Below are 20,728 nucleotides of genomic sequence, written 5' to 3'. Positions count from 1 at the left end.
TCTGTACCCAATGCCTGCCTGCCACTTCCCCCAGATGGCACCACTAAGGCCTGCTGCGTGCGTTCAGCACCCACCGGATGCCTGCTTGGCATAAAGAGCCACTCCTGTGGAGACTTTTCCAGAGACAGGCCAGAGCTGAGCCTTTACTCTTTCAGGGTCTCTGTCTACCATGGAAAAGACAAACGTGGGCTAGGACCCTATCCAGGATTTCTGTCTAGGATTCCGTAGCCCCAGAGGTCCTGCAGCCCCATGTCTCCACCAATAGCCATAACTTCCCCAGGGACGCATCCCACGTGACAAAGCTCTTCTGATACCCCCTCCCCAAATACTGTTCCCCACCACGTCTCTGAGGGCCATGTGAGGGGAACCGAGGCCCTGCAAACGCTCAGGCAGGCATGTGAGAAAGCTCTTTACTGGGGGGTACAGCAAGGAGGAGCAAGGCCATCTCCCCCTACCTGCCCCCACCCCCTCCTAGGGCCCTAGGGTGAAGGGGGTCTCCCCCCAACACCGGACCACCACTGTCTTTGGTACAATAAATAGAAAACAAGGGGGGGAGAGGGGGCCAAGGGTCCAGTCCTTAATGGGGAGGGTGCGCCTAGACCCCTCTCCTTGACCCCCTGCCCCAGGCCCCAATCAGTGCAGGCCTCACCCACCCCAGCTGGGTAGCAGCAATTCCAGTCAAGGGGAGAGATGAGGATGGGAGCCCAGGGCCCCCAGATGGGGGGTATGGCTTCAGGAGGGGCCCCAGGGAGGGGGCTGGGTCATGAGCTGGCTGCCGTGCTCTGGGGTACACCACGGAGGCCCAAGCGAGGCCCCAGAGTGGCAGGGTTATCAGGGGGTGGGAGGGGTGGACGACCTCCTGTCATCCGAGTCCGGAGGGCTGAGGCAGCCGGGTGCTGGGGGGCAGGCGCTGGGTGAGGTGGGGAGCAGTCTGAAGGGCCGCCCACCAGGCTCACATCCATCAGCTCCGGGGGTGGTGGTGAGGTTGGTGATGGGGGACGACCAAGGCATCGGGGTTGGGGGGGTAACTGGGCCCCGGCCCCTGGCAGTGACGAGACGGAAGCAGGGGCCTGATGTGTCTTGTGGGGCACATCACCCCCTGCCCAGGGGCGCAGCGGCTGGGAGGGTGGGACCTAAAGGAGCAAAGGAACAGTGGGTGATGGAGACCCAGGTCCTAAAGCCCCAGATACCTACTACCCACCTCCCAAGTCCCCCAGGCCCCAGTACCTGGGGGCTGTTCATCTCACAGTCAGTGATGGGGGGCCCAGGGCCCCCACAATATCGGTTGCTGTATCGGTAGGTCCGGTTGTCACTGGAGGAGCCACTGGAACCTCCTGGAAGTGCCAGGGGAGGAAATGAGGAGACGCCTTAGGTGAGGAGAGGTGGTGGTTGGATTTTTCAGTGTCTGAGTTTGGTTTGTGACCCAGGCCCAGGCCTGGGCTTTGGACAAGAGTCTATTTAGAGGATAGGGCCCAATTCTGAAATTATGGGTCAGAGCTCAGTTTTGGGTATCAGAGTGAAAAGCAGTTTTAGAGATGTGAGCCCAAGCTCAATCTCGGAGATCAGGTCAGGACCAGTCAGAACTCTGTTTGCCCCACTTGTTCTGGAGTTCAGGATCATGCAGTTTCAAAGCTCTAGGTGAAGGCCCAGTGTGGCCAGGTCCCCCAGGCCAGGCCAAACAAGAGCTGCCCACCCTCCTGTTCTACCCCACCTGGCACTGGGCACCCACCAGAGCTGGAGATGGAGCTGGCGGTGCTGGAGGAGGGACAGGTGTCAAGGGGTGCGGGCGAGGTGGAGGCACTGCTGCCTGCCGGGCCCGTGTTGGTGGCCTCATCAGCCGTGCGGCGGAAGAAGCCGTGCTGCAGAGCCCCCAGTGGGCTGATGCGGGCGGCGGGCTCATACTCCAGCATGCGCAGCACCAGGTCCTGGAAGCGGAGGTAGTCGGCGGGGCTGTGGCCCGGCTCCCCCGCCCGCCGGCCCCCGGGCCCGCCCGTCTGCACGCCCAGCACCTCCTGCAGCCGCCGTGTCCCGGGGCCCTGGTAATCCTGGCAGGGAGGGGGTGGGAGGGGGGGCAAGAGAGTGGCCGTCAGTGGGCAGGAGGGGCAGGGAGACACACACGGGGAAACAGAGGCACAAGAGAGAAAGTGGAAGGAGAGAAGCTAAGAAGAGTTGTGGGGTGGGTAGGAGAGATGGGGTGGGGCAGGACAAAGGACAGACAAGGGGAGAGGAAGGAAGGGAAAGACACAAGGGAGAGGAAGCAGGGAGAAAGGAAGCCCCAAGTGTGAGAGAGTGAAGGGCCACCAGGGTAGGAGGAGCGGCATGGGGCAGGGGCCGCACCTTCCTGAGTTCCTTTGTCCTTCGTAGGGTCCAGCCACCCCCAGGCAGCCGTTCAAAGTACTTGCGAGCCTTGGGTGCCTGGTCCAGCATGGGGGCTGGTGGGATGCCCAGCACCTCCACAATCCGGTTCATCTGGTCCACCTGTGAGCAGGTGGGCAGTCAGGGTCATCAGGCCAGCCAGGCCTCCGCCCCCTCCAGCACACCCCTTCCTCAGGAGCACACCTCATTAGAGCCACTGAAGAGGGGCTCTCCGGTGTGCATCTCCACCAGGATGCAGCCCAAGGACCACATGTCAATAGCCAGGTCGTAGGGTGTGCCCAGAAGCACCTCAGGCGACCGGTAGAAGCGGCTCTGGATGTACTGGTAGATCTGGGGAAGAAGCAGAGAACAGGGCAACAGTCAAGAGAGGTCCCAGCCTCCCCTAGTAGTGCCAATGACATACTCAAAGCTAAGACAAGCTTCCTTCCATGCAACTGGAGCATTAGGGTTACAAATCTTGAGGACATCACCCACTTTCCAGGAGGCACTACCATCACTTATTCATCAGCCTCAGAAGTCTCTGCTAGCCTAGTCTGACCCTGATCTTCATCCAAAGACTGACTTGACCCTCCTTGGTCATCAGAGGTTGGCAGTCTGCAAGACCAGGCCTTTCCCACCACCCCCCACTCAGACCCTTTCCAAGCCATCTCAAATGCCTGCTGACTCAAAGCTGCAAACTAAAGCACCCGTCCCCCACTTCCTCCCCAGCTTTCAGAGCACCGGGTAAACAAAACCTAGCCAAACGCCTCTCCAGGCTCAAAGCCAACCCCACTTCACCCTGCCCACTTTGAACGCCTCATAGCTGGCCTTGCCTCCTCAGGCTTCTCTTCCTTTCCTACTGGGTACTATACCCTGTGGCCCTCTCCTTTTAACCTCCGCACCAGCTGGCCTTACAACGCTAGGTCGCCAACACCCCATTCCAATACCACCCTCCAGGCCACCTCGGGCCGCACCCCCGCCCCACCCGCCACTAGTTGGCCCCGCCCCCGGGCCACACCCACGCCGCGAGCCCCGCCCCCGTCCCCGGGCCACGCCGCACCCGCTGGCCAAGCTGGCAGGAGCTGCCAAAATCCACGATCTTGATGGCGCTGCGCTTGGGGTTGCAGAGCAGGATGTTCTCGGGCTTGAGGTCGCAGTGAATGATGCTGAGCTCGGGCGTGGCCAGGAAGAGCAGCGCCGTGCAGAGCTGCTGCGCCAGCTTCCGCGTCAGGTTCAGGGAGACGCCGCGGAAGTGTGTGTTGCGCAGGAGGTCGTACAGGTTGTAGGAAAGCAGCTCGAACACCAGGCACAGGTGGTTCCGGAACATGAAGTGCCGCTTCAGGTGCACTGCGGGGAAGGGGATGGAAATGGGCCTGACGGGGAAGCTGAGGCTCAGAGAGGCCCGGTGGCGGCCGGGGATGCACAGTAGTAGGCAGAGGGGCTGGAAGCCGATCCGGGGCTCTGCCTCTTGAGCGCTGGCCAAATTGTGGTGTGCCCACGGGAAGCAGCTGCTCGTCAGGGTGTTTTTTATATGATCTGGAACTCGATTCACATCAAGAGAAAGAGTTCCTTGATTAAGAGAAGCTCATTCTTTCCAAGTCTCTGTCAAACTTTCTGATAAACCAGAGAACGTTTCCTTGTGGTGCTGATGGGTCTTTACTGCCCTTCTACATTTTCTCACTTAATTTTGTAACATTGTTTTAGTCTCAGTTCTATTTATTTTTGTGGCAGGGGACACTAGTTTTCCATTTAGGGTAAGGATGTGTATTTAAAGAAACACACTTTTTCAATCCACTTGCCTTTTCTAAGAATCAGTATGGGAAAGAGGAAAAGACTGATGCAGATGTTATGACTATAGGCCTGGGAGCCCACTGCCTGGTGAAATTATAGCCCCTCTGAGTACAAATGCTGTGACTTTATGCAAGTGATAGCACATGAATGCCTCTGTCGTCGTCTCCAAGCTGTGGGCCAAGGTGCCCCTTCCCCCCAGAGCTGTGGTCAGACTGGAGCCAGTTAAATCAGGGAAAGTGCTTGCAACAGGGCCTGACCCTTAGCGAGCACCCAATACACTGTGACCAAAGCCATCATGGGAATAGGGAAACAATCACTAAGGCGGCAGGAGAATCGCTGATGTCAGGGGATTCCAGACCAGCCCCTGCCCTGAAGACACTGACCCAGTACTGTACTGGGTGTACTGCTGCCCCAGGCCTCACCTATATAGTACTTCATCTCTGTGTCATGCTGGTTCATCAGCTCCAGCAGCCGCAGCTCAATCTGGGCCTGGTTTAGGAAGGCCTTTTTGTTCTTGATGATCTTGATGGCCACCAGCTCCTGGGTCTGATGATCATAGGCTTTCACCACCTGCCGGGGCAGGGCATGTTACAAAGTGAGGAAATGCGGGGGAAGGGGACGGGGCACAGAACAGGGCACTACTCCTTTGTGGGTCAGTATCAGTGGATGCCCATGCCTCTCTATCCCTGGGTCAGGGTGGAAGGGGGGCATCCCGCACCTGGCCAAAGGAGCCTTTGCCGATGAGTGAGTCAATCTCATAGCGCTCCAGCCAGCGCTCGCCACTGCGCACAATGTAGTCATGGTTGTCATCGTCGTAACCATGGTTCAGGACCTTCTTCTCCTTCTTGGTGCTCGAGTCCTGAGGTGGCGCCTGCTGGGCCCGCCGCTTCTTCTTCGCATAGTATACCTGCCCAGCCAGCCAGAAGATAAGGATTGCTGAGTGCCCTGTGCCAGCTGCCAGGACCCCTCAGCACCTGGTTGGGTCCCCCGCCCACCTCATTGATGTGCTTGTAGGTCTTGATGAGGTCCACGGAGAGCTTGCGCAGCGGGGCTGAGGTCGCGTCCCGGAAGGCCAGGGGCAGCCTCCGTGGCAACAGCCGCACATCAGGCAATACCTGCAGGGTGAGGCAGGGCGGGGGGGGGGGGGGGGTGCGGCATGGCACTGAGGATAGGCCTTTACCTCTAACAGACAACCTTAGGGAGAACTCTCTGGGTGGCCGGGTCATTGTTACCATATACACATTTTACTTGATCACTGTGTGACAACCCAACAGGGACAGAAATTCCCCAAGGGCAGAGACTGTCTTGTTCTTGCTGTATCTGCAGTGCCAAGTAGCGTTTGGCACATAGTGGGTGGTCATCAGAGATTTGCTGAGTGAATGAATGGTGAACTATTTTCTCCTGACCTTTCATCCTACACCTTTACTCCTTTCTGAACCTCCGTGGGAGAGATCAGATAGAAAACATAGGCTCTGCCCTTCCCAGTCCACCATCATTCTGGGTGTCCCATCTTGAGGGCTGCCATCTTGCTTTACCCTTATCCTGTGGTATCTTCCTATCCTTCACCCCCAACTCTGCACATTTTGCCCCAGTCTTTTGGGAACCAGCACCTTGGCACCTCCTACTCCATCCTGCTTCAAGCTCTACATTTCAGAGCCCTGACAGTCTCCACCCCTGAATATCTTTACTCTGTAGTGTAAGATGCTGCTGGCTCCAGGATCCTTTGGACTCAGACTTCTCCCCCTTGCACCCCAACTGCCCATCTTTCACTCTGGACCTTTTTTCCTTAGTGAACATTTACTGGGTGTTTCCTAGGTGCCAGGCACTATTCTCAGCATTTTACATGCATTTCATTAACTTGCTTAACCTCACAACTATCCTGCGAGGTAGTTATCATTCTTGGCTTCATTTTAAGAGAAAGAAAACTGAAGCAGGTAGAACCTAAGTAATTTAACCCTGTGTCAGGATTTGAACCCAGGCTATCCAAACAGTCTCTGCCACCAACTTCTCTATTATCTTCCACTCCAGATGGGCTTTTCATGGCTCCAGGAGACTGCTCTGGGCAACCAAATAATCTTTTGGCCCCAAGACCCTTCTATCCCCAGCCTCCCCCTACCCCAGGCATGTGAGGAGCCAGCTGAACGCATACCTGCGTGTGCTCCTGGGGCCCCGGGAAGCCAGAGAAGGGACCATGGCCCGGTGGGACGGCCATGGTGGGCTCAGAGAGCCGCAGGGGAGCGAGGCCTGGAGCGGGAGCCCGGCCGGGGGGCGCCTTCTCGCATCCTGCACCTCGGCTGCCACCGCCGCTGAGACCTGAGAGCAGGCGGGAGGCAGGGGAACAACATGGAACAAGAAGATGTGTGGGACAGGGACAGGTGGGAAAGAGGTGGACACCAGAGAGAAGGTAGGGCATAGGGAGAGGAGAAAAAGGACAACAGGTGGCAATGAAGAAAGGGGACAGTGAAAAATGGTGGGGTGGGGGCGGGGGCACAGCAGAGTCCCTCAACAAATGATTACCAAATAAATGAAGTAGGTGGCACAAAGAGGGGAACATGTGAAAGGGAATGATTGGAAGCCAGGCAGGGATAAAGGCCATGACAAGAAAGGACAAAAAGACACCAATAATTGGGGTGAGAAAGAGAAGAAAGATAGAAACCACAGACAGTATAGGTTTGCTTCCCATTTCTATTTATGGCCCTCCCCAGGGCCCCCTCACACCAGATCCTGCCCTCCTGCAGTCTTCCCTGATTGTCAGGATCACCTCTTATCACAGCAAGGTCCTTTCACTTCAAGATCTACCCTTCCCAGTAGATCCTAGAGAAGTCTAGGATTCCCCTCCCCCCAAACCACAAGAGAACTCTGGGCCCCCTCCACACCCATAGCAGAGTCTTCTGCAGGCCCCTAAAACCACATCAGGGTCCTGGAGAGCATACCAAGGTTACCCTGTTATACAGAGTTGTCCCTATATAAAAAATTCCTACCCCTATGGCATTCTCATCCATCAGGGCACCCCCTTCCCAGGGGACCCTCCCCATATCATGCCAAGACCTTATCCTTATACCATTTCCTCTCACATCAGGGACCCTCCCCACCAGATAGTTTCTTTGTGCCACAAAAGGGCTCTTCCCCATATTAGTCCGTGGTCCCCCTCCCAATCAAGGCTCACTTCTTCTGATGGGAGCAAGGAGGAGCCGTCTCTTCCCTCGCCCTTCTCTCCCCTACACTGTATCTTTCCCTCCTCCCCCCATCCAATATTCCTACCAGGGCTCTTTCTCCAGTTACTCCTCTCTACACCAGGGTCAATCCACACCTGTGCCATTCCTAGAAGGCCCCCAGAAACCAAAATCCCCGAATATCACATAGAGTTCTCCCCTCCCAGAGTACCTGCCACACCAAAATCCTCTCCCCACAGGCCTTCTCCCATGTCAATCCCTTTCTCCTATGCCAAGCCTTGCCACTCCACGATCCCTCCTCTCTCTCGGAGCTCCCCCGCCCCTCACCCGAAACAACCTCTTCCCTGGGGCCCTCCCACAGCAGGACCGTCTCTCCCAGCACCCACCCCCTACCCGGGTCAGGGCTGGCGCGGGGCCCACGGGGGGCTGGGGCGCGGTGGGGCCCCCAGTGGGGTGGGCGAGCGGCCAGCATGGCGGCGGTGGCGGCAGAGAGGAGACGGCCGCCTGTCCCGGCCCGGCCGGCCCGGCAAGCCCCGCGGCGGGGAGGGCAAGCGGGACAGGCGGCCCGGTGGGTGACAACAGCAGCCGCCGCCGCCGGGGGCGGGGAGAGGAGGGAACGAGGGTCAGCCCGGGGCACGCGGGGGAAGGGGAAAGCAGGTGGACGGGGGAGGGGCGGGTTAACCCTCGCCCCGCCGGCCCCGCCCCGCGCAGCCACCCGCCCCTGGGGACCCAGGCGTCCCGCCCCCCACCCTGGAGGCCCGCCCCGGTCGGCGGAGCCCGGCGGGCGGGGCCGGCCTGAGCTTGGCAGTCCGCACCTGCCATGGCAACAACCGTGCCATTGGCCGCTGCTGCCAAGAGCTCAGCCAATCGCAGCTCAGAACAGCTGTTGCTAGGCGACGACGATGCAGCCGGAGGAGCCGAGCCCAAACAAAGGGCGGGAGCCGGGCCCCGCTACCCCCTCCCAGCCGCCCTCCCAAGGCTGCTCCCTCGGGCTCGGCCACTTCCTAGAATCCGACTATGAATAGCCAGGCACGGCCTGCACCTGCCCGCCGCCCCCCTGCTCTGCTCCCTCGGCCTCGTGCTAAGTCTCGCGGCGACGCGGGCAGGGCGGGCCCGTACTGCCCCCTCCCCGCGAGCTCGTGCCGCCCCACCTGTAGCCGCGTTGTTACCTGAGGGCGCGGGCAAGGGGACTCAAGCTGCTCGGGAAGCCCGAGCTCAGACCTGCCCACTGGCTGAAGGTATCCGACGGACGCGGCGAGCCAGGGCCCGATTACCCAGTAATGCAACCAGCAAAATGGCGACCACAACAAACCGGCCCCCCCGCCCCGGGCTCCGCCCCCACCCCCCCATTCGCTTCCCCCACGTGACCCAAGGTAACATTCTGCGCCTGCGCGCAGCAGGGTCTACCGGCAGACCCGCACCGTAAACTATCAGCCCCGCCCAGGCGCCGGAAACCGGGTTACGGCTGCGCAAAAAGCAACCAAGGGAGAAGCATGCGCACGAGGGACCGGATGAGCTGGTCCACCCCCACCACCACGCCAGTTGAAAAACGGCGCATGCGCACCGTTGAACGGAGGTCTCTGATCAGCATACAGGAGCGATGATGAATTTTTTTTTTTTCCTAAATAGGTTTCACGCCCAAGGAGCCCAAGGCCGGGTTGAATTCACGACCCTAAGTTCAAAACCTAAGCTGAGATCAAGAGGCCCAGGCTTAAGTGACAGAGCCACCCAGGTGCCCCTGGATGAGTCTTTTAATAGAAAAACACGTGTAACAGTAGCAACACAAATCTCTGGTAATCCAGATGGCGCCGGGCTTCAATTCTTCACCTTGGGAGGTGGCCTGTGAGAGGAAGGAGATAGAAGATTCAGAGCTTGTCACCATTTGGGGCACTCCTTCCAAGTGCTGACTGGCAGGGCTCTGTCCAGGTGGGCTGCCGGCCCCTGCTCACCTGTACACACCCACCACTACAGCGTGGTCTCTTTCGTAGGGCTCTAAGGTCAATTGCTCTTGGGGCTTCATGTTCTCCTGCTGCATCTTCTTCACCTCAGAGGCAAACACAGCCTCAGCAGAGGCTGTGGAGTCAATGCAGTTGGCCTGCAGAAGAATTTGAATTTTATAAGCAAAGCACTGGACTGTTTTCCTTTTTGTTGCTCTTTAAAAAAAAAAAAAAAAAAAAAAAAAAAAGATTTTTTTTTTAAATTATTGGAAACTCAGTGAAACTCAGGTTTTGGAAATGTAGGGAAAGACTTCATTAGAGAAGTTTTCAATTTGGTTTGGATTTGGAACAGGAAGGCTTCAACAGAGACTGTCTTAAAGCTGGTGTTTAAATTTTACACCCAGGTTTTTGTGTTTGTTTTTTCTACTTCCTCTTCTTTAACAATAGTAACAATGCTGAGAATACTGAAACAAATGGAGCAAAAGGCTAACAAATGGTGAATCTGGCTGAAAATCTTTTTTTTTTTTTTAAAACAAACACATCTTAGGGACACTTTATTGACCTGATGGTGTTTTGTTTTGTTTTTTTTAATTTTTATTTATTTATGATAGTCACACAGAGAGAGAGAGAGGCAGAGACACAGGCAGAGGGAGAAGCAGGCTCCATGCACCGGGAGCCCGACGTGGGATTCGATCCCGGGTCTCCAGGATCGCGCCCTGGGCCAAAGGCAGGCGCTAAACCGCTGCGCCACCCAGGGATCCCTGGCTGAAGATCTTTAAATAAAACGTTTTTGAAAATGCATCTAGTATTCATCTAAAATTTTATACAAGGCTCTAGTCTAAACACTTTATATTGATAAAGTTAATCATTGCATCAACACTAAAAGAGATACGACTAATATTCCTACTTGACAAGTAAAACAAACACAGGTTGGGTAACTTGCTCAGAGAACAAGCTGGAATTCAAACTTAAATGGTCAAGGGCAGCCGGGGTGGCTCAGAGGTTTAGTGCTGCCTTCAGCCTGCAGTGTGATCTTGGAGACCTGGGATCGAGGCCCACGTCAGGCTCCCAGCATGAAGCCTGCCTCTCCCTCTGCCTGTGTCTCTGCCTCTCTCTCTCTCTGTGTCTTGTGATAAATAAAATCTTTAAAAACAAAAAACCTTAAATGGTCAGACTCGGCCATCATGGACTTGACCACTACATTCTATTGGCTATTTAAACTCAAAGCCTTTTAGTTTTGTAGACATTTTTCACCAAGTGCTATTTGACAGGGCAGGGAAATGCAGGGTAGAGCCTGGGAATAGACTAGACTAGGAGAATGGAGGCCCTGGCCTCTTTGTTTTGACTAGCTGCTTGGCAGTTACAGAGAAAATACTACCACCCCATCTTAGACTCCTCCAAGCCCCGCACCTTAATGGAAATCACAAAGTGTCCTCCGTTACGAAGGAAGGTGTGGGCATTCAGGGCTACAATCCGGGTCTGGTCTGGCTGGGCCACGTCGGCAAAGATCACGTCCACCATTGCTAGGGAGAAATAAGTGGCACTTACAAGCTGGATCCACCAGATATTCCCAGCTCCTCCCGTGAGGCCTGTGCCCCATTACCAGAAGGTTTCTGGCATAGTCTTCCCTGCTTCCAGTCTCACTTCCCCCCGTTGATTCCCCCTTTCCCTCCACTGGACCCCCAGGATGGGTCCAAAACCCAGTCACACCATTCATTCATTCCTCTTGTAAACCATGATTGCCACCTACTCTGTGGCCAGGCCTGGGCCCGGTGTGGGGGACACAGAGACGAGTCAGACCCGGACCCTGCCCTCGAGATGCTCCCAGGTCTGGGGGGGAGACAGACACGTCATAAAAAGGCATGTAAAGGTGAGCACTTACAGGCAAGAGCGTCTGCAGGATTGTCAAAGGAAACTAAAGGGTATGGTATGAATGCATGGGGAAAAAAAACTACTCAAAACCAACATAATGCAAAGTATTTTTAAGCCACTGTGATTAAATAAAACAACAAAAAAATGGTATAATGAAAACTGAAAAAAAGAAAAAAAAGAAAACTGACTTTCTTAAATTGGGAAAAGAAGGCATTAAATTGTTCGTATTGGTTACCTCTGAGGGTGGTTTATAAGGAGTGTAACAGTAGCAACACGTTTTATATTGTACTTCCATTTTTTTTTTAATCTTTAAAAACCAAAGTAATATTCACAATGGGCCCCTCCGGGCCAGGCCACACTCAGTTTTTTATGATCAATCACCCCAGATGATGATAAGGAGCTCTAAAGGGGGGCAGCATAAAAAATACCATGTTTCAGAAGTAGGCAGAAGTATGGGGGTGCCTAGGGAGAGGGGCAGGAGATCGAAGGAAAAAAGGTTAGCCTTCCAGGGGTGCCAGACACCCAAGCTCCACAACCTCACCTGGCTCCCCTCACCCTCTTCATTCCTGCAGACTCAGGAGGCCTACTCATCCATCCTGATTACATTTGAATCAGGGCTCTGGCCACCTCTTCCAAGAAACCTGGAGTGCCCTGGCCTACACAATCTGAGCCAATCCCTAGACCCCTCACCTATGAGCATGCGGTATTTGTGTGGGTGCCGAGCATCTTCAATAACAGGAATAATGTTGGTCCTCTTCTTGGCCAAGTTAATGAGGTCACGGCCAGAGCGGTGGGAGAACTCAACTGCATAGACTAGACCATCCTAAAACAATTAATAAAAACACTGATACTACTTTTTAGATGGAATACCTACTTTAAGCTCAAACACTGCATGTAGCATCTCTTCAAATCCACACAGAATCAAAACCCTACCATTTGACAACGTATTGTTGCCAAGGGTTATTCAATCCCACTTTGCTTGATCTGAGAGTCCAGTCTCCCCAGTACAGGCTTCAAACGAGGAAGCCAGGCACAGAGATGAAGTTCTAACAGCTAAGAATACTTACAATGGACTAGGCATTGCTCTAAGTACTTTACAGGAATTACCAGTATCTTCACAGCAACCTTATTTTCCAGAGGCATAAACCGAGGCTCAGAGAGTTTAAGAAATGTGCCGAAAACCACCTCACTGTTAAATGCCCACAACAGAGCCTGGGGTTTTAAACCACTACATTACACAGTCTACAAAGTCATGCAGATGGGCTAGAGGTCCTGAAGTGAGATGCACGGGTGACCTCTAACCAAGGAGCCTGCAGAGTGACACAGAAATGTAGGCCCAGAAACTAATACCTGTTCTTTTAAGAGAAACCACAAGACCAGATTTGGGGGCATACATTTTTAAAGAGGACAACTAAATCCAACACTCTGGTATCTGTACCTTCGACCCAGGGGCCCCTCTAACTGCACTTACGCCAATACCCACGTCCCTTCCCTCCAGACCAGGAACTCAGGAATGGGACTAAATGAGCCTTTGGAGACTGGATGCTTCAAGCTGCTCCTTCTACTACAGGCACTCTGAAGGAAGGGCCTAGCCCCAAGCCACATGGTACAGGGAAGCAGCCAGGCCCACTGACTCCAGGCTGGCAGAGGCAGTCTCTGCCTCCTTTTCACCTCACCACCTGCCCTTACTCACCCCTCCTTAACCCTCTATCCACTCACCGGGCCTACGATGTCAGAGACGTGGGAGACAGTGGTGCCTGAGGCAGCGCCGAGGTAGAGCACCTTGGCCCCTGGCTTGATATGGATCTGGTCCACACCACCCAGGATTGCTGCCGCCAGCTTGGAGCGGAAGGGGTTCCAGGCACGGTACTCAATTTTGTCATCTCCTTCCTGGGCCGGGAGAGATGGGGATAGAAGTTAGTGCCAGGTTTTTTTTGCTAGACCCCACTGCCCTTAGCCCTAGGGCCTAGGGCGCTCATTCATTGTTCAAGAAATGAACACAGGCACACATCAGTGACCATGATGGATGCAGTACCTGCCCTCTCATGAAGGTTAATGACTCAGGTAGAAGGGGCAGGGACAGACAATAAACACAGAGATAAAAGATCGTATCAGTTAACAGCAAGACCTGTGTGTTCATTCAACAAACATTTGCTGTGCCAACATGTTCTGTGCCAGACCCTATGCCAGGCTACATAGTGAATGAGACAGACCCCTGCCCTCAAGGAGCAAGTTTACACCAAACTACGTACAGTACAGAAGCCAGTGACAGTTGCTAAGGAGAAAAGATCAAGCCAGGAAAGGACATACAGTAGGGGGAGGGGGCTGAGGAACAGGTGAAAATGAGGCAGGGTGGCCAGGGAAGTGCCTAGGAGACATATGCAGACCCGAAGGAGGTGGGGGCCATGCAAGTCACCTGGGGAAGCACATTCTAGGCAGCAGGAAAGGCAGCAAAAAGCCCTGAGCAGGAGCGTGCCTCATCATAAAGGTGAAGTGGGATAATAGAGCAGAGGGTAGGCTGCTTTTCATGGACTGGGTGGCACAAGGTGGCCTTGTGAGAAACACAAGGTGATGTTGACCAGAGATGCTGGTGATGAAAGGAACCAGACATACACACAGCTGGAGAGGAGGAGTATTCAAGATAGAGGGAAGAGCAAGGAGACCCGTATGGCTAGAAGACTCTAGGTCTGGGGCAGGGGTGGGGGCATGGGTGGGGAGGGGGAGCTGGAATGTGCAGGGTCTTCTGGGCCACACTGAGGACCTGGGACTTGAACCTGAAGGCAATGGGGATCTGACTTATGTATTAAGATGACTCCCGGGCAGCCCGGGTGGCTTAGCGGTTTAGCGCTGCCTTCAGCCCAGGGCATGATCCTGGAGCCCTAGGATCGAGTCCCATGTCAGGCTCCCTGCATGGAGCCTGCTTCTCCCTCTGCCTGAGTCTCTGCCTTTCCACTCCCCCCTCTCTCTACCTTTCTCTCTGTCTCTCTCATGAATGAATAAATAAAATCTTAAAAAAAGAAAAAAAAAAAGAAAAAAAAAAAGAAAAAGGTGACTCCCTAGCTGGCATGTGTAGGAATGCATTGTGGGGGTAGGGAGACCAGACCGCTGGCTACCCTGTCAGTTGGGGCCCTGGTCTCACCGAAATCGATACTCTCTTCTCTCCGTAAACTGATTCCCCAGGGACCAGATTCTTGGTGACAAGCGCATCTTCCTTTCCTCGACAAATGAAGACACCTAAGTGAGGAGACCAGCGCAGGGTGAAGACTCTGGGCTGCACCCCACAACCCACCCTACCCTCAGCAGCTCTGCACCCTCCCCACTCACCCTCATGCCGATGAGGTTCCACCATCACATTTTTCCCCGACTGGTTTCCTCTCTTCCCTCCCCGACCACGACCCCGGTTGCCGCCAGACTGGAAACCTCCACCTACAAGGCAGAGATGAAGTGAGAGAGGGAGATCCCATGATCTCTTCCCTCCCAAAGCCCAGGGAAAGCCTCCTAATCATATCCCACCTCCCACCCACTCCCAATGTCACTCACCACCTCGTCCTCCTCCTCCTCGGCCACGGCCCCTAAAGCCTCCACCACGACCTCTGCCCCCACCAAAGCCTCCTCGGCCTCCACCACGACCACCGCGGTCACCGAAGCCCCCTCGGCCACCGAAGCCGCCCCCGCGGGGGCTGAAACCTGTAGTGGCAACAGAAAGAGGAATTGGGGCAATTAAGTTTGAGAAGTTATGTCTCGTAATTCCACACAGGAAAATCAGGACCAATGCAGATGTCCACTGGCAGAATGGGCAAATAAAATGGGGAGTATTCATAAGCACCAGTGACGAGGATCTATATAATTACAACAGGCAGATAAATCTTATTAGAGTCATGGGACGCCTGGGTGGCTCAGTGGTTGAGCACCTGCCTTTGGCTCAGGTTGTGACCCCAAGGTCCTGGGATCAAGTTCCGCATCGGGCTCCTCGCAGGGAGCCTGCTTCTCCCTCTGCCTGTGTCTTTGCCTCTCTTTGTGTGTCTTTCATGAATAAATAAAATCTTAAAAAAACCCAAAAAACCAACAAACTTAAGAGTCATGTTAAGTGAAAAAGCAACTCGAAGACCATGTCCAACACAGTATTGGTCATAAGGCTCAGCAACAGCTAAATTTAAACAACGCCGTGCTGTGTTGATATACATGGTAACCCTGCCCCATGCCACCCCCCAAAAGAGGAAAGGGGACGATAAATGCAAAGCTGATAATACTGGGGATTGAGAGGGGAATATGAACAAGATTCAGGTAGGGGAGGGATACCCAGGTAGATGTAGGTTACTGTCAACATGCTGCTTTTGTTGGTCAGATAGGAGGTTTGAAGAATCCACTCTATTTTCAGTGTTAGTCTGAAGCCTGTGCACGCATCGTGGCAGGAAGGGCCCCCAGACCCTGAAACCATGTCCGTGCCCTCCCACTCCTGAACTTCAGTCTGGAGGAAAAAGGCCAACCCCTAAACAGAGGGGAGTTGGCCATGATGTCTTTCATGCTACCTCATCGACCTTCCTGCAAACTTGCAGAGGTCTCTCTCAGCTCAGAGGGAGAAAAAAAAAACAAGAAAAAAGTCGAGTTGTCCTTTATGGATGGGCAACAGCACATAAGCAATTTAGGGCTTGTTAACTGGCCTGAAATCTGAAGGGGGGCAAAAAAAAAAAGATTCAGGAAGACTTGATTTTCATCACCTCAGGTCAGAGCAAACATGCGCTGCACTGAGCTGGTAATGACGGCAGAAGCAGATGGCATTCTCCTGGTGCTAACAGATTCACTATCTGACTTTTCTGCGCCAGTGTCCTAAGCTCTGCACTACTTTGGGCAAAGCACAAGTTACAAAACAATAGTGTGACAATTAGGGATGCTCTAAAATGACCTCACCTGATGTCAACTACTCAATAGTAAACTTGCTAGAGTTTTTTGTAAAGGTGCGTTATATCTGCGCGCTATGAAATCTTCACACACTGTAAAGGTGTTAAAGATGAAAATACGCAGGCGCCCGGCCTGGGGGGCTCAGTCGGTTAAGCAGCTATCTTCAGCTCAGGTCATGATCTTGAGGTCCTGGGATGGGTCCCCGCATCGGGCTCCCTGCTCCCCTGCTCAGAGGGGAGGAGAGTCTGCTTCTCCCTCTGCCTCTGCCCACCTCCTTCCTGTGCATTCGCTCTCTCTCAAATAAAAAAAAAAAAAAAAAATTTTTTTTTTAAAGATTTTACTTATTTACTCATGACAGAGAGAGAGAGGCAGAGGGAGAGAAGCAGGCTCCATGCAGGGAGCCCGACGTGGAACTCGATCCCAGGGCTCCAGGATCACATCCCAGGCCGAAGGCAGCACCAAACCGCTGGGCCACCAGGGCTGCCCAATAAATAAAATCTTTAAGAAAAAAAAATTTTTTTAAAAGACGAAAATGTAGAGCTTTTAAACACTATTCCTAATTTAAGTACTAAAAATTAAGTTTCAGAATTCCTGAAGAGTCGCCTTTACTCCCTCTACAGGCTCCTGCCCACAGGGCAGCTACAGATGGACCTTCTCCAAACCACAAAATTGGATCTCTTGATCCCCTTGCCTAAATCCCTTCCAATGGCTTTCCATCATGTTGAAAATGCAACTGAAATTCCTGTCTCTGGCTTCCAAAGCCTGAAATCAGTGGCTCTCACCTTTGGCTAATCCCTGGAACCTAGAGATCCAGATTTAGGTGTAGGGGCCTGAGCATTGGGCTTTTTAAGGTTCCCCAGGCAATCTGAAATGTGCAGCCTGAACTAAGAATGTCGCTGACTTTTGTGCCCTCACGCTTTCTGTTCTGGGCCTTGCACCCTTCCTCCTCAACTCACTCTCCAGCTTCTAAGCCCTTCATACCTGCTGTCCTTCCTGCACACATTAGCTGGGCTCACCCACTTCTTCGTTGCACTCAGCTCTCTGATGAAACATTCTTTCCTGAGAACTCAGGGCCTTCGGGCTCCCTACCTTTAGCTTCTTCCTATCAAGCATCACACATGGCACTTTTTACTTTATCACTGCCTGACTTCCCCACCAGCATCAAGGTCCCAAGGGACAGGGATGTTTTTTTTTTTTTTTTTTAAACTCTTTTTTTTTTTTAATTTTTATTTATTTATGATAGTCACAGAGAGAGAGAGAGAGAGAGAGGGGCAGAGACACAGGCAGAGGGAGAAGCAGGCTCCATGCACCGGGAGCCTGACGTGGGATTCGATCCCGGGTCTCCAGGATCGCGCCCTGGGCCAAAGGCAGGCGCCAAACCCCTGCGCCACCCAGGGATCCCGGGACAGGGATGTTTTAATACTTTTGGTCACTCTGCATCCCCAGCACCATGCACAACATTTGGCACAAAGTGTGGGCTCAATAAATATTAAGTGAGCTGTCTGCTGATGACTCTTAAATCCCTGGGTTCTGCCCCGGGCGGGGGGAAGCACTCTCTCTGTTCATTCAGGGAGCCCCAGTCCCCGCCCCTCAATCAGTTCATGTGTCCCGTACAGGGCGATGGAGATGCCACTCACGGCCCTAGAGAGTAGGGAAGGTTCATGGGAATCCTGAAAACTTTACCTGTAAGACAGAGATACGGCGATAACAACCACACATTGTAGGAAAAAAATGTCTTAATACACACAAAGCACTTCCCTCAACACACTGCCTGGTACACAGTTTGAACAGGAGTATTTTAATGAGGGGAGGGAGAGTCCCCCTGTCCTTCCCACTAGGCTGTCCCACTAGGCTGAAGGGACTCTCATCCCAGGCCTGATGGAACAGAGACCTGAGAAGTGTGGGCATAGCTAGGGGACCTGGGGGCATGAGTGTCAACTTGCAGTTCTAGGTACTCAAAACATATCTATTCATTTCAGGTCCAGGGGAGCTTACAAAAATGTACCAGAAGTACCAACTCCTCAGGAAAACACACGTTTGCACACACATTTCCAGAAGTTTTGGGAGGAAGTTCCACGGACCCCCAGGTTTAGACACTGCTCTCCTCCTAGAACCTTCCCATCTCAAAAATGGACACTCCATCCTTCCAGGTACATGTGTCCACACCCTGAGGTATCCTTGATCTCTCTTATACCCACATACAAGCTGTCGGCTTTATGTTCAAAATATATTTCCAAAGTGTGACAATTTGTCAGGCAGGTCCACTAATACCACCCTGGCCCAAGCCACATCATCTCCTACTAAATCACCACAAGTTTCCTGCTAATGCACCTGCTTCCACTTGTGCTCCCCTGATGCCCTTTACATAAAAAACCAATAAGGATCCTTTTAAATGTGTCAATCAGACAGCATTCTGTCCCTGCTCAAAATCTCCCCAGGGCTTCTTCTCTGTCAGACTCAAACCCTTAGTGAAGAGCTGACTCTTAACTGCTGCAGCTTCATATCCTAACACAATGAGGGAATGGTTGGGCGGAAGGTATATCCTCCATTCCTGGGGGAATCAAATTGTAGGGTGCCTGCAGGCATGCCGGGGTATGATGGAGAGACACAGTCCAGCATTGCCTCCCCGCCCATCATTTCATCAGGTCATCAGGTCTTCTTTCTCCTGAAGAAACCCACCCTCCCCCTCCACCAGATGACCCCATCTCTCCACACACGCAGGGAGGGTGGGAGAAAAAGGAAGTGCAAAGTGCAAAACAAAGACCTGTACTAGGAAACAGACCTTCTGGGTCACAGTGGAAGATTTCCCCAAACTCTAGCGAAACAAGTTGTGGGGAGGGGCATTGCCTGATTTAGGAAGCCCCAAGTCACCAGGAAGAAAGACCCTAATTTTGTGCCTCTTGAGAGGAATGATAAAGATAACAGGAGGTGGAGACAAATACTATTATGTCAAGTCCTGTGCTTTTCCCCCTCGGCCTTATTGAACTATAACTGACATGTATATATAACATCACATATGCCAACCTGTTGATTTATTTGTACACTTAATCTATTGCAAAGAGATTACCACAATAAGTACTTTTTCTTAACGTGATCTTGCTAAATTATAACTGGGCGCCATTTTACAAACGAGAAAACAGAGAAGTAAAGCCACTTGCCCAAGGTCACGCTGCAACTTAAGAACCAAAGCTAGTGCTGAAGTTTTGAACTGAGATCTTTCTTCTGTCAAAGCCTGCCCTCTCATCGATCTACCAACGGGGGAGGCGGGGTGGGTTCACCAGAATCTCGGGGAAAATCAAATGAATAAAATCACTCACGCGTCCTGTGACTATCTCCCTCCCCCACCCCACGCTAAGCCCGTCTTGGGCTCGTGAAGGTTCATCTCACCGCGAGTTGAGCATCACGATCACTCACACCTCGGAGACCCGCCCCTCGGGAGAGTAGAGAGCGGGAAAGTGGGGCAGAAAGGGCCACACACTCCCAAGCCGGGAGTCCTCATTCACTACGGCCCTCTCTGAGAAGCTGGTCTGGGAGCTAAGGGGGCTCTGGTTGCGGCGACACGCGAAGCAAACGGGGCTTCTCCCCGACCCCAAATCGGGACTCACCTCCGAGCCAACACATAATCCCCAAATCCCGCAGCCAGAGATCCAAGACCCCAGACGCCTGGATCCAGACTCTGGGTCGGTTGTCCCGACTGCCACCCCCAGCCCAATAACCGGGACCCCTAATGACGGCCTCAGGAACCCCCCTTCCAAACCCAGGACCCCCGACTCACGACCGTGACCTCCGAAGCCAGTCACACACCCCCAGACCAGGAACCCGCACCCCGGGCTCAGCGTCGCTTCACAGGGAGGAGCCAAGACCCCCTCGCCACCGCCACGGGCGACCGGAACCAGGACCCCCTCCCCACTAGCGGCCGGACCCCCTGCCCCTAGGCCGGGGCCCCGCCCCTCGGGCTCCCGCCGGCCCCCAGTCCCCGACCCCGGCCCTCAACCCCGGCCTGCACCTGGCTTCATGGCGAGAGCTCAGCCCCGCGGCTCAGGACTCCGCGGCGGCCGGGACTACACGAGTCTGGGGCTTTCGCACGTGGAAAGGAGCGCACGCGCGGCGACGCACGGCGCGTGACGCAACCTCGCAGCCCCGCCCCTCGGAGCTCCTTCCGCGTCCGGAGCCCCGCGCGCGCGCTGTGGGCGGGGCTTCGCAAGCCTCTCAGGGCGCCGCCCCCGTGGGCGGCCTTAGGCGCGTCCATCGCGACGCTGAGCGCGCTTCCCGCCTTCTCTTGGGCGTGCGATCCTCCCCGGAGCCGGGGCTCGTCTCTTGTGCTCCCTGCTGCCCCTCTGCTCTGTTTGTGAATAACTTCCTAAGGTCTACACCCGAAAGCTTTCCCTGACCCATTTCCACCCGACGAACACGGACGATTCTGGGCTCACACATATGCAGTCGATTAAGCATTTATTTATTTATTTATTTATTAAGATTTATTTATTTATTCATGATAGACACGGAGAGAGAGAGAGGCAGAGGCACAGGCAGAGGGAGAAGCAGGCTCCATGCAGGGAGCCCGACGTGGGACTCGATCCCGCGACCCCAGGATCACGCCCTGGGCGGAAGGCGGACGCTCAACCGCTGGGCCGCCCAGGGATCCCCGGAGTTCATCTTCTAGTGGGAGGAACAGACACCAACTAAGTTATTAGAAGGCAA

At 53.9% G+C, this 20,728-nt stretch overlaps 2 protein-coding genes across 6 annotated transcripts; both read right to left on the bottom strand.

Annotated features, from left to right (window-relative positions):
* Positions 1 to 396: 396 nt before the first annotated feature.
* Positions 397 to 8,647, bottom strand: DYRK1B (dual specificity tyrosine phosphorylation regulated kinase 1B). Of its 5 annotated transcripts, XM_077851959.1 has the most exons (13): positions 7,713 to 7,855; positions 7,408 to 7,467; positions 6,296 to 6,459; positions 5,142 to 5,261; positions 4,865 to 5,053; positions 4,569 to 4,716; positions 3,416 to 3,702; positions 2,560 to 2,706; positions 2,338 to 2,478; positions 2,010 to 2,045; positions 1,730 to 1,925; positions 1,228 to 1,334; positions 397 to 1,133 (listed from the first exon to the last, which is right to left on the bottom strand). In XM_077851959.1, the coding sequence occupies exons 1-13, from the start codon at positions 7,789 to 7,791 to the stop codon at positions 762 to 764; spliced, it is 2,046 nt and encodes a 681-aa protein (XP_077708085.1). In that variant the 5' UTR covers positions 7,792 to 7,855; the 3' UTR covers positions 397 to 761. The 5 variants fall into 5 exon arrangements, with proteins under 5 accessions (XP_077708085.1, XP_077708064.1, XP_077708089.1 ...); XM_077851938.1 differs by having other exon boundaries at positions 1,730 to 2,045; positions 7,713 to 7,863; XM_077851963.1 differs by lacking the exon at positions 2,010 to 2,045 and having other exon boundaries at positions 7,713 to 7,850.
* A 383-nt stretch (positions 8,648 to 9,030) lies between these two features.
* FBL (fibrillarin rRNA 2'-O-methyltransferase) lies at positions 9,031 to 20,189 on the bottom strand. The gene is made up of 9 exons (XM_077851987.1): positions 20,034 to 20,189; positions 14,669 to 14,815; positions 14,453 to 14,554; positions 14,268 to 14,362; positions 12,848 to 13,018; positions 11,819 to 11,951; positions 10,667 to 10,779; positions 9,269 to 9,414; positions 9,031 to 9,159 (listed from the first exon to the last, which is right to left on the bottom strand). The coding sequence occupies exons 1-9, from the start codon at positions 20,041 to 20,043 to the stop codon at positions 9,135 to 9,137; spliced, it is 942 nt and encodes a 313-aa protein (XP_077708113.1). The 5' UTR covers positions 20,044 to 20,189; the 3' UTR covers positions 9,031 to 9,134.
* Between the last annotated feature and the right edge of the window lie 539 nt (positions 20,190 to 20,728).

This window comes from Canis aureus, chromosome 1 (assembly GCF_053574225.1).
Source record: "Canis aureus isolate CA01 chromosome 1, VMU_Caureus_v.1.0, whole genome shotgun sequence".
Taxonomy (NCBI): Eukaryota; Metazoa; Chordata; class Mammalia; order Carnivora; family Canidae; genus Canis; species Canis aureus.
Note: the sequence above shows the minus strand (reverse complement) of the source record. Positions and strands in the feature narration are given on the sequence as shown.

What these genes read in the sequence shown, in the direction of transcription:
- DYRK1B (XM_077851938.1), bottom strand. Translation starts at nt 7,791, where the DNA reads ATGCTGGCCGCTCGCCCACCCCACTGGGGGCCCCACCGCGCCCCAGCC. An exon ending in CCGCGCCAGCCCTGACCCGG is followed by an intron (nt 7,468 to 7,712) that starts GTAGGGGGTGGG and finishes GGGGCCTTCTAG; the next exon opens with GAATGGCACAGGTGTGGATT. An exon ending in GCAAAGGCTCCTTTGGCCAG is followed by an intron (nt 4,717 to 4,864) that starts GTGCGGGATGCC and finishes CTGCCCCGGCAG; the next exon opens with GTGGTGAAAGCCTATGATCA.
- FBL (XM_077851987.1), bottom strand. An exon ending in CAAATACCGCATGCTCATAG is followed by an intron (nt 10,780 to 11,818) that starts GTGAGGGGTCTA and finishes ATTTCTCCCTAG; the next exon opens with CAATGGTGGACGTGATCTTT. An exon ending in GTAGTGGTGGGTGTGTACAG is followed by an intron (nt 9,160 to 9,268) that starts GTGAGCAGGGGC and finishes TTCCTCTCACAG; the next exon opens with GCCACCTCCCAAGGTGAAGA.